The sequence below is a fragment of the Hippocampus zosterae genome, chromosome 12 (genome assembly GCF_025434085.1).
Source record: "Hippocampus zosterae strain Florida chromosome 12, ASM2543408v3, whole genome shotgun sequence".
Lineage (NCBI taxonomy): Eukaryota > Metazoa > Chordata > Actinopteri > Syngnathiformes > Syngnathidae > Hippocampus > Hippocampus zosterae.
Window position 1 is genome coordinate 11,935,891 of NC_067462.1, and position 14,177 is coordinate 11,950,067.

Sequence of the window (14,177 nt, forward strand, 5' to 3'; positions counted from 1 at the left end):
GTCCAAGGGAGGGGTGCGGGGGGTGACATCCAGAACAAAAAGAGGACATAAAAAGTCTGTCAACTTCATTTGGGCCAAGTGAAAAACATAAAATAGCGGTCACCTTGTGCACTCATTTGTTTTTAACGTTGGCTGTCCAGAGTAGCACAATTAAGGCATGAAGACGATGTTACTAACAGTGTCAGTGCAAGTCACACAACTCAAAGAAACACGATGTGTTGGAAAACCCAAATCACTTTAATGTGCTGCCGTTTTGACAGAATCGGCTTGGACGGACTAAGGCAAATGAATTGGCAAGTAAAACTGACGACAGCTCCAATATCTCGATTTCCATTTCTCAATCGCCTCGCAATTATTGAAACTAAAGTGCAGAAGTGATCACGGTGGCTAAAGAGCTAATTAAACGGTAAATGCTATTATGGCGTACGCGTCGATGGGTACAGTTCCTCCAGTGATTGCAAATGCTCAATTTAACCATGTGCTGTTGATTTTTGACAGTCTTTGCCTCCTGCTATGCACACACAGACAACCCCCTGCCCCCCAAAAAAACCACAATGCTACTTGATTGCAATTTCAATATCTTAGTCGCTGATTTATTTTGTCAGTTTTCACTGACACTTAATGCGCTAAAATCTTTTAATCAAAGCGCGGCACAAATAATAACCTCCAATTTTTTACCCACAGTCACTAGTCGGTAATTTTTATTTACTTACAATTACTGTTCTTGCGGCGGACTGTATATTTTGTCCTTGGGGAAACATAATGTGCTCATCTATAAAACTCTTTTTACATCATATTAACATCCGCCAAATATATTACTCTTGCGCTGACGGTAATTGAAGAGTTTGCTAAAGTTAATAACTTTGGCCCCTGACAGCACTTTTCAAGGTGAATCAACATGTGTGATTGCTCTTTCTTTAATACCGCTGACACCCAGTGATGCATAAAGCCTTGAGGACAAACGCATAAAAGTCTATCTTTCAAAACAGCTTAATGAATGTCCCGTATCTTCATTCCTGACATGTTATATACAGTTACTCAGAGGTGCGTGTAGCGTGTGTCCCTCACCACTGACACAGAGAGGAAACGCAGCGTTAGGAAGATTAGCTAGAGAATAATTTGGTTCTTGAAGCTGCGGTTGAGGTCTTTGTGTGGCAGGACAATAGAGTTGAGGATTATCACCTCTCTGGGAATGGACACATTACAACCTGCGGGTGAATATGAAAAGATGTGTGGTATTATAACGACAAGCTAGTGACAAGAGGGGGGGAAAAATGAAGTGGAACAACAAAACGAACATCGCAAATGTGAAGGAAATCTTACCAAGAATAGTGATGGATGGTGTGAGTTTGCCTTCTCTGAAGAGGGTCTCACTGTCGATCTTTGCGTACGGATCATTGGGGTTTGGGTCGCTGGGAGTTCCTTCGACACGCGCCCATTTGCCGATCGTGCTATCCCATCCTACAATGCTGTGGAGGACACAGCATTGGTCCTGGAGGGAAAATATAGATTCAAACATCAATTATTCGTAATGTAGGCAAAACAGAATAAAATCCATGAATTATAACTGGGGGACATTTGATCAGCCTGAACAATGACATAACAATGACATAATCATTGGGTAAGCTATTAATATTCTATGCATTAATTTTTTTGAATCATAACTGCAAGGCAGTTGTGCTGCTCTTTATCGTAATATATATTGGAAGAGAAATATGCTTCAACTGTCGTACGTTTACTCAGACGGGCCTATCAGGACTGCTGAGTTTCTGTTGGACTTGTGTTTGTTTTGCTTGTGGTGAGCTGTCTATTTGTGCACGGTCTCCTTTCCTGTGCTCGTGTAATTACTTCTACCCGGTCTCGTCCGCAGAGCTCTGTCGTGTCTTCTGCCAACTGTGTCTCATCTTTGTCATTAGTCTCTATGGCTCCCCTGTTTCCTTGCATTCTCATTTACGATAAAGTGTTGCGCTCGACTCTACTTGTTCATTTTGACGTGTTGTTTTTGTCTTTGCTCTCGGGCCATTCGGCAATTTTGTTCTTGGGTAAAGAGGGACACACTGTGCGGCTTGCCTGCCATGAGCTGCTTGCTTGCGTTTGTGTTCTCCACACTTATGACCGATGATTTGCTTTGTGTGCCAAGTCGGTTATATAACGATGACAAAACACTGCAAAAGTTGTTCAAAACGGTTGTGAAATCACGACAGTCAAACAGGATTTGAGATCCAAGAGCGTTGAATAATCTTTTTGAGTGTGTGTGTGTGTGTGTGTGTCCGAGTCACATTTGCAAATCAGGAACTGCGTAAATCATCGAGGAGCTTTGCTGTTTTGAAAGGTTTCACATGCTGTCAACGTTTTAAACCAAAATCCCAAACTACAGAGAGCTACAAAAACGGCTAAAGATATGTCATTTGCATCGGGTTAGTAATACATGCAACAATAGTCTCGGGTCAGTATAACTCAACTGGAAAGTGATCACATGAAGCGCTCTCTCTTAAACCTGCAATAGAGCAGCCATGCTCTTCAACCGCATCAAACTGACTTGGAAGGACTTACCTGTAGAGTTGCGCCATGGAGGATAATGGATTCCCGAACTCTAACCCCGGCACCAATAGTAACACCAGTACCAATGGTGACATTAGGACCCAACTGCATGGCAAGAATTGATGACAATGCAATTATTGCTTTCGCTTTAATCCGTCCTCAACATGAGGTGCTTGTGCATTCATGAAATTGAATCATGTTGAATGATGCTCACCACAGCCGTGGGGTCAATGTTGGCAGTCGGGTGGATATAGACATTACCTAGAGAACAAGCGATTTGAAAGACTTTAGGTCGACGCAATGTTTGAAGCCAATGATACAACAGAGCAATGAGCCGTACCACTTATTTTAGGACCCCCCTCTTTATTTGAGGCCAGTCTTTCCGGATGGGATTTGTTATACTGATTGAGGTATAATCGACTTGCATAAATTGCAGACCTTTGGAATGAAACAAAAATCAGAATCATATTAAACACATTTTGCCAGTTTGACTCTAAAGTGGTATATGCTTGATAAAAAAATAAATAAAAGTAAATATTACAAACTGACAAGCGTTTGGGGAGAAGAAGATTAAGTTCATGTTTGACTCACCCCGCCGACTTTATCTGGCTCCAGAATCGGAGTGTTTTGTAAACGTAGAGTTTGCCCTGTCCAGCTAGGGCGGTGAAAATGTCCTGCTCCAACCTGATGGCTTCTGCTCTGTGCCAGCCGTTGTTTGTTTCCTCTCTGCCAGAGACAAAAACTTGACTGTAGTCCTTTGATTACAGGACACAAGTGCTTGTGCACTTGTACCGCATGATGGAGTCTCCGGGATGAAACAATACCCACACAAACTATGGTAAGCAAGAATCTATTTCGATGAGTTGATGCAGAGCGTTTGTCAGCCATTCAACTAAACTCTGCAACGTTTTGTTTTGTTTCTTAAATCTGGTTAGGATCTGTTTTTTGGATCAACAAAAAAAAATTACAGTTGGCTGAAAAGACAATGCACTTTGGGGACAAAGGCACAGAATATCCATCCATCTTTTTTCCTGTAGTACTTGTCCTCATTATGAAAGGGCCGCAGCCTATCACCGCTAGTTGCAGCCAATCACTCGCTGTACTTGCTTCCTGCTACATATGCAGGACAGTATATCACTTTGTTGAGGGTACAATGAAAATCCTAAAATATTTTGATTGACAGAATATATTTTTTAAAAGAGTTCTTCAGTCTAAATTTTTTATTTTTTATCTATGCGGCCACTTGGATGATCACCTGAAAAGCCCCCCAAAATTTCATCAAACACTCTCCAAACCAGCGCTCAGAATTGAATGCAAGCGCGATTAGAGTTAAAACGCATCACTTGTCAGCTCGGGGTTCAAACCAAAGCCGATCCTACATTTGATCAAAACCTTAAGTGGATGGCTCTCCATACTAATCAGTATCTCTCTAAAAGTGTATTGTGAGAGCCGAGAGATGAAACAGAGTGTTAAATATTGATGAAAAGAACATGTTTAAGGATTCCACCCATAATGGGAGATTTACCAAAGGAGGCGGTATGGTTGGAGGCAAAGTCATCCCTGTGAGATGTTGCCCTGCATCTACTTTCATTCCTTCCGAGTTCTATGATCAGAAATTGTGCTGATTCAATGGTAATTTGTATGTAGGTGGATTGTAGCCTGCTTAAGTATGCAGTACGGCTTCGCTTTTGTTTGGCAAGCCTCAAGACTTTGGGGCACAACATCGAGCACACAAAACACAAACAAAATACAAAGTATAACTTTCAAACTCATCCGAAAAATACCCCACCTATTTCCCATCTATGAGGGACCAGTTTTTTTTTTTTGCACTTCATTCAAAACAAATATTTACTTTATCAAGTTCAAGAACAAAGTAATAGTTTGACCATGTGCAGGATGTCGCCACAAAAATATTTGCCAACTTCACAGTGTAGCAGTACAAAGTGCGGAAAGGGGGAAAAAAATAACTAATGACAATCACCGCATGCTTACGTGTGAGCTGCTGAATTTTTCCATGGATCACATCCACAGGACAATCTACGAGACTTGTTTCCAGTCTTAAGCTGGGTGCACACTTTAGTCTTGGGATCAAATTTGAGCATTCGCCACTTCTCAGCAAAGCGAGCCAGGTTCCGTTTTTGGATGTCTTTCAAACATTATCCTGAGCGATTATCCATTTGTGTTGAGGGTTGCATTAAATGTCTGGTGGCTGTCAGGACCAAGCCAAAGGAAAAACGTTTTGAGAGGCTCAAAACGGTTTGTGGAACACCCAAAACATTGCCTGTTTTTGTGATGACTCGAGCATAATGTTTCACTGAAACTCTTGACTCAAAAAAAAAAAAAGGACAGCGAAATAAGAGCATGGACAGCAGTCACAAAGCATCCTATGCAAACTCACACACTGTTGCCAGGTAATTCACAGCAACCTATTAGTACTCTACAACCACAAAGTGCAGTTTACAGGTACCCACTTACCCATCATATGGAAAACTGATGATTGTGTGGGCAAACACAAAATCATAGTGGGGGAAGGAAGGGAAAAGAGACAAATGAAGACAACCAAAATCATAAAGCAAACAAATAGACGCAAATGCACGCATGTGCACACACAAACCCACGAATCCCAGACAGGCGGTTCCACAACTCACAGCAGCATGTCTTGTTGATTTTTCTGGAAGACTGTTCCAATATGCTGGAAGATCTCGGGATTAAAGAGGTAGATGCCACAGTTGATGATGTCACTCACAAATGTGCTCGGCTTTTCCACATAATGCAATACCTAATGAGTAAACAAACCTGTTAAGGTTGGGATTGGAAACAGTGATGGGTGGATGAGCATGTATGGAAATGCGTCCGGGAGGTCATCTACCTCATTTGTTTCCTCATTTTCAACTATACAGCCGTAATTCAGGGATTGTTTCCTGTTTGCCTGAGGAAGGAAATAGCCGAATATATAAATGTGAAATCTTTCTGAATAACCAAATAATAACACAAGCTCTCCAATTCGAGAACATTACATAAAAGTGGAGACAAAAAAAGTTTAATAAATGACAAAACAACTGCCAATCATGAAAACTTACAGTTGTTCCGAGTATAACAAAGCTGTTTGGTTCTCCATGTTCTTTCTGGAAGCTGAGCATCTCTGTCAGTGGAAAAGCAGTGCACACATCAGCATTAAGAACAAAGAAAGCCTGGGGGCCACCAGCGATGATTTGATCTCTGAAGTGATAGATGCCCCCTCCAGTACCCAGGGCTGCATATTCTTGCAAATACCTGCAGTGCACAAGAAAAGCCGAGCTGTGATTAGTATGCCAGTTTGGAAAGGCTGAATGAGGAGGTGGCCTGGCCGAGTGCTTCAGGCGAGGAGTGGCTCATCCATTGTGCTGTGCACGCATACGTTCCAATCCCATCCTTGTCGGAGTTCCTTGTTTGATGTTTAATTTGCATATTCACACCAGTGCTGGTGTGCATTTTTCCAGGTCACTGTTCTTCATAAACACCACAAACAATGTAATGAGGTAGCATTAGTATCGTATCAGGTACGAGCCATTGCATGCTCTCAGGCAAAAACTTTTGGCTTGCGTACCAGAAGGTAGGAGAATTAAAACACATCCACAAGGTGCTCTTGACCAGGCCTCAATCTAAAATTCATGCTGTTAATGAAAACATTTATGATTTTTTTTTCATTTATTAAAAAGGTTTGTGGCCAAATTGTGTTGAATTGTCGGGCAGCCTGGGGGGTCCTGCTTTTTGTTTTGGTGTAATTTAATTTTAAAATGTGACTCGCAGGTGAACAGCAATGCAGTGTCGCACATGTAGCAGCCAATCAAAAATGCCATATTGCTTCACATGGCCTTTCACAACAAAAACACATTTCCAGGAGTGTATCGGGATTAAGCCAGCCACCGAGCGGACCCAATTCAGGATATTAGTTGTATACTGTATATCGTGTTTACAATAATACTCAATGACAGTCATTATTTCATACGCAACTGTAGCTAAAAGGAAAAGTGTGGAGAGTCTCCAAACTACACGAGTGTAGCCACTGATTGGTTATGCGTGTGAGGGTCCATTGCCTGATATGCATTTGAGAGTCGTGGAGTCGATTTGTTTTGGCAATTGGAGAGTTCAGTCATGTTTAGCCAAGTTGCTTGGTGCGCAGTGGAACTTAGTGGTTTACAGTTTATGTGCCACCAGCCAAGTATACCTCATGTCAGTCCTGCTTATTTTCTTTTCATGAAGACTTCTTTTTAGTGTGTATCATCTCCAAGCCGTGCCACAAACTGTTCAATATTATAGGTTGCGTTTTGAGTTATTAAATTAATTTAACAAGGGCTAAACCAGTGTTATGGTTTAAATGTCTGTTTACCTGATGGAAATTTTGAATTCCTGTTGAGCATTTGAAAGAAATCTGGTCAGCTCTTCATTAGGCTGGTAAAACCCAATGAGCAGGATCTCCTTCATATTTGGTAGCTTTTGGGAAAAACACAAAAATAAGTTGACAAACAGAAGACTTTCACCAATCGGAATGCTGCCATAAGCTTGGCAATGCCGTCACCTTGGCACATGCTTCGATGTGATGCTGCAGCATGGGCACACCAGCTATTGGAAACAAGGGTTTGGGAACTTCAAATGACAGTGGCCTAAACCTCGTGCCTGCAAAGGAACATAGCACACAGAATTAAACACATAGAAACGTGTGCCTCTTAATGGCTGCATATGAATAGTTGGATCGCTGGAGTGGCTCTTTTTATATTATCTTATTATATTCTGTGCGGCTTTTTTCATTTGTGGGTTTTGTTTGTTGTTGTTTTTTTGGTTGGTTTCTTTGTTGTTGTTTTTTTGTTTGTTTTTGTAGTTGGTCATCGTCGTAACCCGTATATTTTTCTGACTGCACAGCATTGTGAGCATTTTAATATAGTACCGCTTTAAATGATAGAAACGTAAGCAAACTAACAGTTGTCGTGTATTTCTGATAGCAAGTAAGGTATTGTTTACACTTACTCATTACCAAACTAAGACCAGCGATGTTATGTTCCCGTAGTCGACTAGTCGTCAGATTATTATTTCGTTACATTTTAAATGTTATAGTTGCTCGTGTTCCGCCACGTCAGCTAAATATAACCTTACTAATACAGCATTGAGTTTTAGCATTAGCATTCTAACAGCCCATAAGTGACAAACCGCCGACAGACTCTAGCGACAAGACAAGACGTTATTCTCACCTTTTTGAGGCCCTCCTATTAAAATTACCGCCTTCAGCATTTTGAACAACAAGCTGTGATTTGATTCTGCACTAGACAAGTGTTGAACATACACACTGCTGCTACTCCAGTGGTCTACTTCCGCATACAAAAGTGACGTAATCTATGTGAAAACCGGGAGAGGATTTTGGATTGGAGTGCTGCATTGCGGTGCAAATAACTCTACAGGTACTGTATTTGAAATCGTCATTACGGGATGGGTATCAAGATGCTTTAAACGAGTCTTAATACTGTCGGCCAAAATTGTATTTTCAAAATGTTATTGGGTTTTCTTAATTTGCAGTTTTATATGATTTATTTTCAACTTGGTTATAAGGCCAAGAGAACAACCACTACCCTACCATCAACTAATTCTATCATGTATGTATTCACTTGCATTCAAAAATATCACATTTAAATGGATGCATGGAAAATACTAGATTGCCGCAATCCCCATTCTAGTGAGGTTGCACAGCAGTACAACATCCCAATTGTGGTCCTATACCATTGCCATTTGACAATGTGGTGCTGTGATGTGTGAATGTTTATCTTTGCAGAATATCTCCTATTTATTATTTGTGTTGAGTGTCACTGAAGAAGTGGAAAACAAGTCAACTGTCAGGCTAGAAAGCCCACAAATGCTTGCCTTTGACACAGTTCCAGTGGAAAGGTTTACTTGAATATTTCCTCATTAAAACATAACCTAAAGTCAAACTGTTTCCCGTGCGGTTGTGTTCTGAACTCAAACATATGCAAATCAGATGTGCAACAGCATCAAACAACCAGAATAACATTTTAGTCAACAGTCACCAGGGGACATTCTGCTTTGGTTTTTAACTTCTACGGCAGAAACTCGAATCTTTTCATATCTCCCAGGTTTGTTCTTTCTCATCCCCACAGATACCGGCTGCATTACATTATCTGAAATGAAATGCTTAATGTGCAAGAGAATTGCAACGGTCGTATTACACATAGCCATTTGTGTCACAGTAAAATGAACCATCAAATACACAATGTGTCTCAATATGTACAAAGGTTCTTCCAGAAAATAACGTAATGTTGTTTTATGAAAACATTCTTTTTTACACTGCAAGTCGAATGCAAACGTCAGTCACATCACATTTAAGATGGCATCTCATTATCCTCTCACAGTGCAACATTCGTCCCATCCCATTTCAAAACAATATGTACCGTACCATATAAACTCAAGTCACGAACGTCTAGTAAAGTGAACTACGGTTACTACATTTCAGATAGCTCTCACTACACAGAACAATGAGTGTGAAGCGCTCAGGCCCACTGATCGTTTATCTTTTTTTTTTTGCTTCATGAGAGAAATATTGGCAATAAAAGGAAGCTTTTGAATATTTTCTCATTAAATGAATGCACTCATCTACATTTCTCTTGAAAACAAACTCAGCACATAGAAGACATGCGTAAAGACAAAAAAAGGGGAAAAACATGCACTTGACCAAAACACTTTTGCATTTGAACATTCCTGTGGAAAATATTTTGAAAATAATATGCGGTCACTAACACTAAAGCCGCACTAAACTGAAATGTACCTAATAAGGTCTAACAAAAGCTTAGGGATAATACAAAGATACAGTATTTATTATTTGTTGTATAACTAACAAAGGTTGTGCAGGAAACAATACAGTGCAATTGAAATTTTCCATGTCAACCCTTTTCCAGAGGGTAATCCGGTTGTACCTGCGATGTATTTATACTCCGTGTGCAAATTGACACAACTAAATGTCATCAAACAGTATGATCACAATATGCCGATGGCAATGTCACAATTCCTAGTGATATTAAATAATGACATTGTGACGAGATGGCGATGCAAGTTGTGGGAAAGTACAGTAATGTTCGGCTTGACTGCGTTTTAACGCAAACCTCACCAACAGGGATGGCAATGGCTCGTGATGGAAAAAAGCAGAAAGGGGCGTGGGTTGGACGGGCGACCAATCACAACAAGTAAGACATCATACACGTCCAATCGTAGGGCTGTTTACAATCGGAAGATGGAAAGACTGATCGGGAGAGCTCGTGAAAAATCGACGATAAGGTACTTGACCGCCCCCCTAAAATTTTCTCAACGGATTTAGACGATTCACAAAAATGATCAATTTAAGAAATAAAAGAGCGGATTTCCGCGGAAAATTGCCACCCCTGCAGCAACCACAGGATAAGATGGCTTTAATCCACTGCTCCACTGCTTGTCTGACATCAGCTCTTATTTATCATCTTCGGCTGAACTGGTCTTTGCGTTTGCGCAGCTCCTCCAGCACGCGAGCCCGAAACTGAGTCCAGTCCTCGTCGTCCAACTGCTGGAGTCCCAGCGCCAGATGGAGCTCTGTACAGTGGCTGCGTAGGAAAGGATTGTATGCCTTCTCATCTCCAATAGTGGAAGGACACTGAAAAGCAGGGAGAGGATTTCAGTTTTTTTTTTTTCCTCAGCTGGTGCCTTGCCATGTCTCTCTGCACTATCACTTAATATGTGCTGTGTGTGGCTGTTTACATGTGGGGATGGTTGGAGTGTGTTTTTGTTGTTATATCCATCATCTGTTTTTATCTCTGCAAATCACTTTGTGTTGATTTTTTTTAATGTATTAAAAGTGCTACATAAATATGGGATTTGATTCAAGAGCATTTCAATTGATGGAATTTTAAAATGAGCACTGCTTGAAGTGCTTCTGTGCAATTTAAAATGTCAAGTGTTTTTGAGCAATATTATCATTTTGACACGGCTCATATTCAAGTGAGCCCTTAAGATGCTTGGTGCACCGATGTTTTTAGGCTGTGTCTTGTTTTATGGTGCACTCAAAGGTCTCATCAGCCTTCAAAATGATCATAATTTTAAAAAAGAATATACATACATAATGACAGTTGTTGGAGAGCAAAGTATTTTTGAGGTGGTGCTGTGTATAGAACATACTGTGCAAATTTCTATCTTGCAATGAGAACGTGTGAAGCCAACCAGCCCTGACACACTGGTAGGTGAGAAGGCCTTCCTTCCGGGATCTACAAAATCTTTGGACAGTATGATGAGGACAGCGATGTATATTCTCACCGTGCACCGCTTCTGGCCTCGCTGCTGCAACACCCACTGATATTTATTTTCCATGGCTGCATTGCGTGGCTCCACCTCAGCAGCGAACAGCAGATTGTCCATGGCATACTCGTGACCTCAGGGTCACCCAGCATACACGCATTCACGTGGCCCGAAGAAAAACAACATTAGCTACCAGCATAATAACACTTAAGTGCACACTCCGCATTGAAACTAACATTAATTGCGGAATAATTGCAGCTAAGCCATGACAACTAATTGCGTTCGTGTGCATCCGTAGAACATTAAAAATGACATTGACGTGTTTGCGTGCGTGCGTGTGTGTGTGTGTGTGTGTGTGTGTGTGTGTGTGTGTGTGTGTGTGTGTGTGTGTGTGTGTGTGTGCGCGTGTGCGTGTGCGTGTGCGTGTGCGTGTGTGTGTGTGTGTGTCAGCAAGCTTCCTACCAGGCCAAAGAAGAGTATCATCATTTAGGGAGCCAACAGTGTCGAGCGATGACAGCATTGTCGTGGCACTGCCCTCAAATATCCTCCCTTCAAACAACAAAAAATGTACTTGACACAAGTAGCTTGTTTTTGTTTTGATTACATTGATCTGCACAGGGTCAGCCTTGTAGGCTGTGGCAAAGAGGAAGAACTCATTGGGGAGGACAGGGACAGTCAACGGGGCGAAAAAGTTACCAGTCCTTTATATTGGCCACTTTCTCACATTTTTTTTAAAATGCCGTAAATACCTTATTTCTACATGAAGTGATGCGTGAGTCTGAGTAACTGCTGTATTAGTTCATATAGAAAAACAACCCCTGAAAAGCTTTGAGACAGGTAGTTCGCTTTGACCTCTTTTTGCAATCAAAGTATTTAATCGATCATCAAGCCTATTTACCACATCCTGAGAGGAACACCAGGTCACCAGAGAAAAGACTTGATGGAGCGCCTAGTGGCCGGCCATCCAGCAGGTAAATCATGTGGCCCACTGTGTGTCCTGGCGTAAAGAGGGCCTTGAAGTGCAAACACCCTAGTGTTACCGAGTCCTTGTGTGACAGAGGACTAAAAAGACAAAACCACCATTATACAAGCAATCAGTGACATTAGATCCTCCATGGCCCTTTGGATAAGGGAATGTGAATAAAAGTTATTATTCAGCACATCAACTGGGAAGCAGATACCGCAAGCATAGAAAAGCCAAAAATGATAGATTTACTCAGAGGGGGAAATATAGATGTCATTGTCTACCTTGTCAACAAACACAGTTACGACATGCACTCAAGTGCAGTTTATCAGAGCATAATAACTCACATTGAAGTCAGTTGTTATGTGGTGTGTGCCTACACAGAGATCTACGTGTGTGCACTATGCTCATGTGTGCTATATTGAGCAAGCTGGAACTTACTGTGTCAGGCCAGGAATGTTATCAGCCACATTTCCATAAACTCGACATGATCTATGAAGCCTTTTCAGCAATTTGTTCCCTCCACTGTGATCCCTGCAGATAACACAGACAGTGGCAACCGGATGTGGTGATTTGACTGGACAATTCCCTTCAACTCATCCAGTTGATTTTGCGGAAAGCAAACCAATTTGGTCAAACTTGATATATTTGAAGCTTACTGAGGGTGGGAAAGTTATAAAACCTGACGGCTTACAGTGTACACTTCACGGGCATGTACATTAAACAAAATTCTGAATTAATCATTTAGTGGTAGTAATTATTTTGGTCGGCACCTTTTGAATTTTTTATAGTGCATACTTTTTGTCCATGTTTGTTGTTGAGAGAATAAAATTCTAAAAATAACAATAAAACTCACCAATGCTTGTGTGTACAGAGGATGGCTTCCAGCATCACTCCCTCCTCCTCGAGCACTGCCTAAAAGGATGAGAAAGCTGTTATAACCTCCAGTGGCTCGCAAATTATTTGGTAATTCATCTATATAAATATAAATTATATGTCATTTTCTACAGTGCTTCTCATTCAGGTCACGGATGAGCTTGAGCAGTGGGCTTGGGTGAGATGCTGGTAACCATTAAAAACTCTGGTTGCCAGCCAATCACAAGTCATATTTAATCAATTCAATTCATGCACGAATGTTTTCAAAATGTGGAAACAAGCCAAGAACTCATGGGCGCATGGCGCATGGGGAAAGATGCAAACTCGACAGAGTTAAGGCCGGAGACAAGATTCAAACCCCATGAACTGTGAGGCAGATATGCAACAATTATTTCAAGAACAAAGACCATGACAGAATAACTGTACAATTCCATGCGCTAGGAATTAGGTGTGGCAAGCATTATATTTGAAATGTTAAGTAATGTGATGCTTCTTTCTGCACAGCAGTGTGTTCACACCTGAACAGTTTGAGGGTCTGCCGGGTCTACAACAGCTGCAACGCCAGAGGTGGTGTCAATTATGATATAGCTGTAGTTGTCTGACAGCACAGAGATGGGAATGATTTTCATTCCTGTAGGAGTGCAAAGGACAAAAAGCAACCCTTGAACCAGCTGCTCTTGACAGATGTCACCTAAATGAAACATGTAGACATCCAGGCCATACCACTAAATTGCACAGGCAGAACTGTAGAGTGTCCAGTCGGGTAGCGTTCTCGGGCTTTCCTCATCTGCCGCTTGTAAAACATGTAGCCAAGACTGGTCTTGGTGTACAGTGTGTACCTAATAAAAAGAAAAATAATATACAGTATATATTTATTAACGTATTACTGTATAGGTAAAAAGGCAAATAATGAAACACGGACAAATCAAAGCATTGGCCAATATCTGAAACCATGATGATCTGTATTCCTCCTTGTGTCTGTTATTAGGATTATAATAAGTTCTTAGTAATATTAGTAACGTAAATAATTCAGTTCCTTTTACGGACGGTGCATACAGAACTGACAAGCAAATTGCATGACGGGTGGCTAAACTTTAAAAATGAATACAACACCCACACAGAGTGGCTTAGTTACTCTAACTAGCTGCTGCGACCAATTTTAAATTATAGACTTATATTTGTAATATTGTTGAATGGCCTTGGAGCTAACGCTAGATGCTGCTTCGCTAAAGCGAATGAACCACCAACAACACAGGATACGACAGTACATTTTTGTCATTAGAACAAACTTACGCTATTCTGAATAATGGCTTCTCTGTGCGAGCCATTATTTTGCTAAATATTTTCCTCCAAAGTAGCAGTCCGGTGCGTCTGAAGCGAACAAATAAACATAGCGAGACGAAAGATGCAATGACAGTGACCAGGATAACCCAGTCAGGAAGCGCCATCACGTCTGAGCCAGGAAGAACGTGATGACGTCGGAGCAACGTGGCGA

At 41.2% G+C, this 14,177-nt stretch overlaps 2 protein-coding genes and 1 long non-coding RNA gene across 4 annotated transcripts in view; all 3 read right to left on the reverse strand.

Moving 5' to 3' along the window:
- Nucleotides 1-216: 216 nt before the first annotated feature.
- LOC127611140 (mannose-1-phosphate guanyltransferase alpha-A) lies at nt 217-7,928 on the reverse strand. Of its 2 annotated transcripts, XM_052081487.1 has the most exons (13): nt 7,767-7,928; nt 7,100-7,197; nt 6,911-7,014; nt 5,622-5,814; nt 5,411-5,470; nt 5,190-5,320; nt 5,017-5,031; nt 3,133-3,267; nt 2,882-2,979; nt 2,756-2,802; nt 2,554-2,646; nt 1,324-1,492; nt 217-1,208 (listed from the first exon to the last, which is right to left on the reverse strand). In XM_052081487.1, the coding sequence occupies exons 1-13, from the start codon at nt 7,804-7,806 to the stop codon at nt 1,108-1,110; spliced, it is 1,284 nt and encodes a 427-aa protein (XP_051937447.1). In that variant the 5' UTR covers nt 7,807-7,928; the 3' UTR covers nt 217-1,107. The 2 variants fall into 2 exon arrangements, with proteins under 2 accessions (XP_051937447.1, XP_051937448.1); XM_052081488.1 differs by lacking the exon at nt 5,017-5,031.
- Nucleotides 7,929-8,441: 513 nt separating this feature from the next.
- On the reverse strand, nt 8,442-14,160 carry pnkd (PNKD metallo-beta-lactamase domain containing). Its single transcript, XM_052081515.1, has 9 exons — nt 13,976-14,160; nt 13,406-13,521; nt 13,201-13,313; nt 12,663-12,721; nt 12,248-12,340; nt 11,741-11,904; nt 11,305-11,391; nt 10,861-10,976; nt 8,442-10,204 (listed from the first exon to the last, which is right to left on the reverse strand). The coding sequence occupies exons 1-9, from the start codon at nt 14,128-14,130 to the stop codon at nt 10,031-10,033; spliced, it is 1,077 nt and encodes a 358-aa protein (XP_051937475.1). The 5' UTR covers nt 14,131-14,160; the 3' UTR covers nt 8,442-10,030.
- Nucleotides 8,442-14,177, reverse strand: part of LOC127611181 (uncharacterized) — a 124,461-nt gene continuing 118,725 nt past the window's right edge. The window contains exon 2 of the long non-coding RNA XR_007965261.1: nt 8,442-9,322. This is a non-coding gene — a long non-coding RNA (uncharacterized LOC127611181). The remainder of the gene's footprint in view (nt 9,323-14,177) is intronic.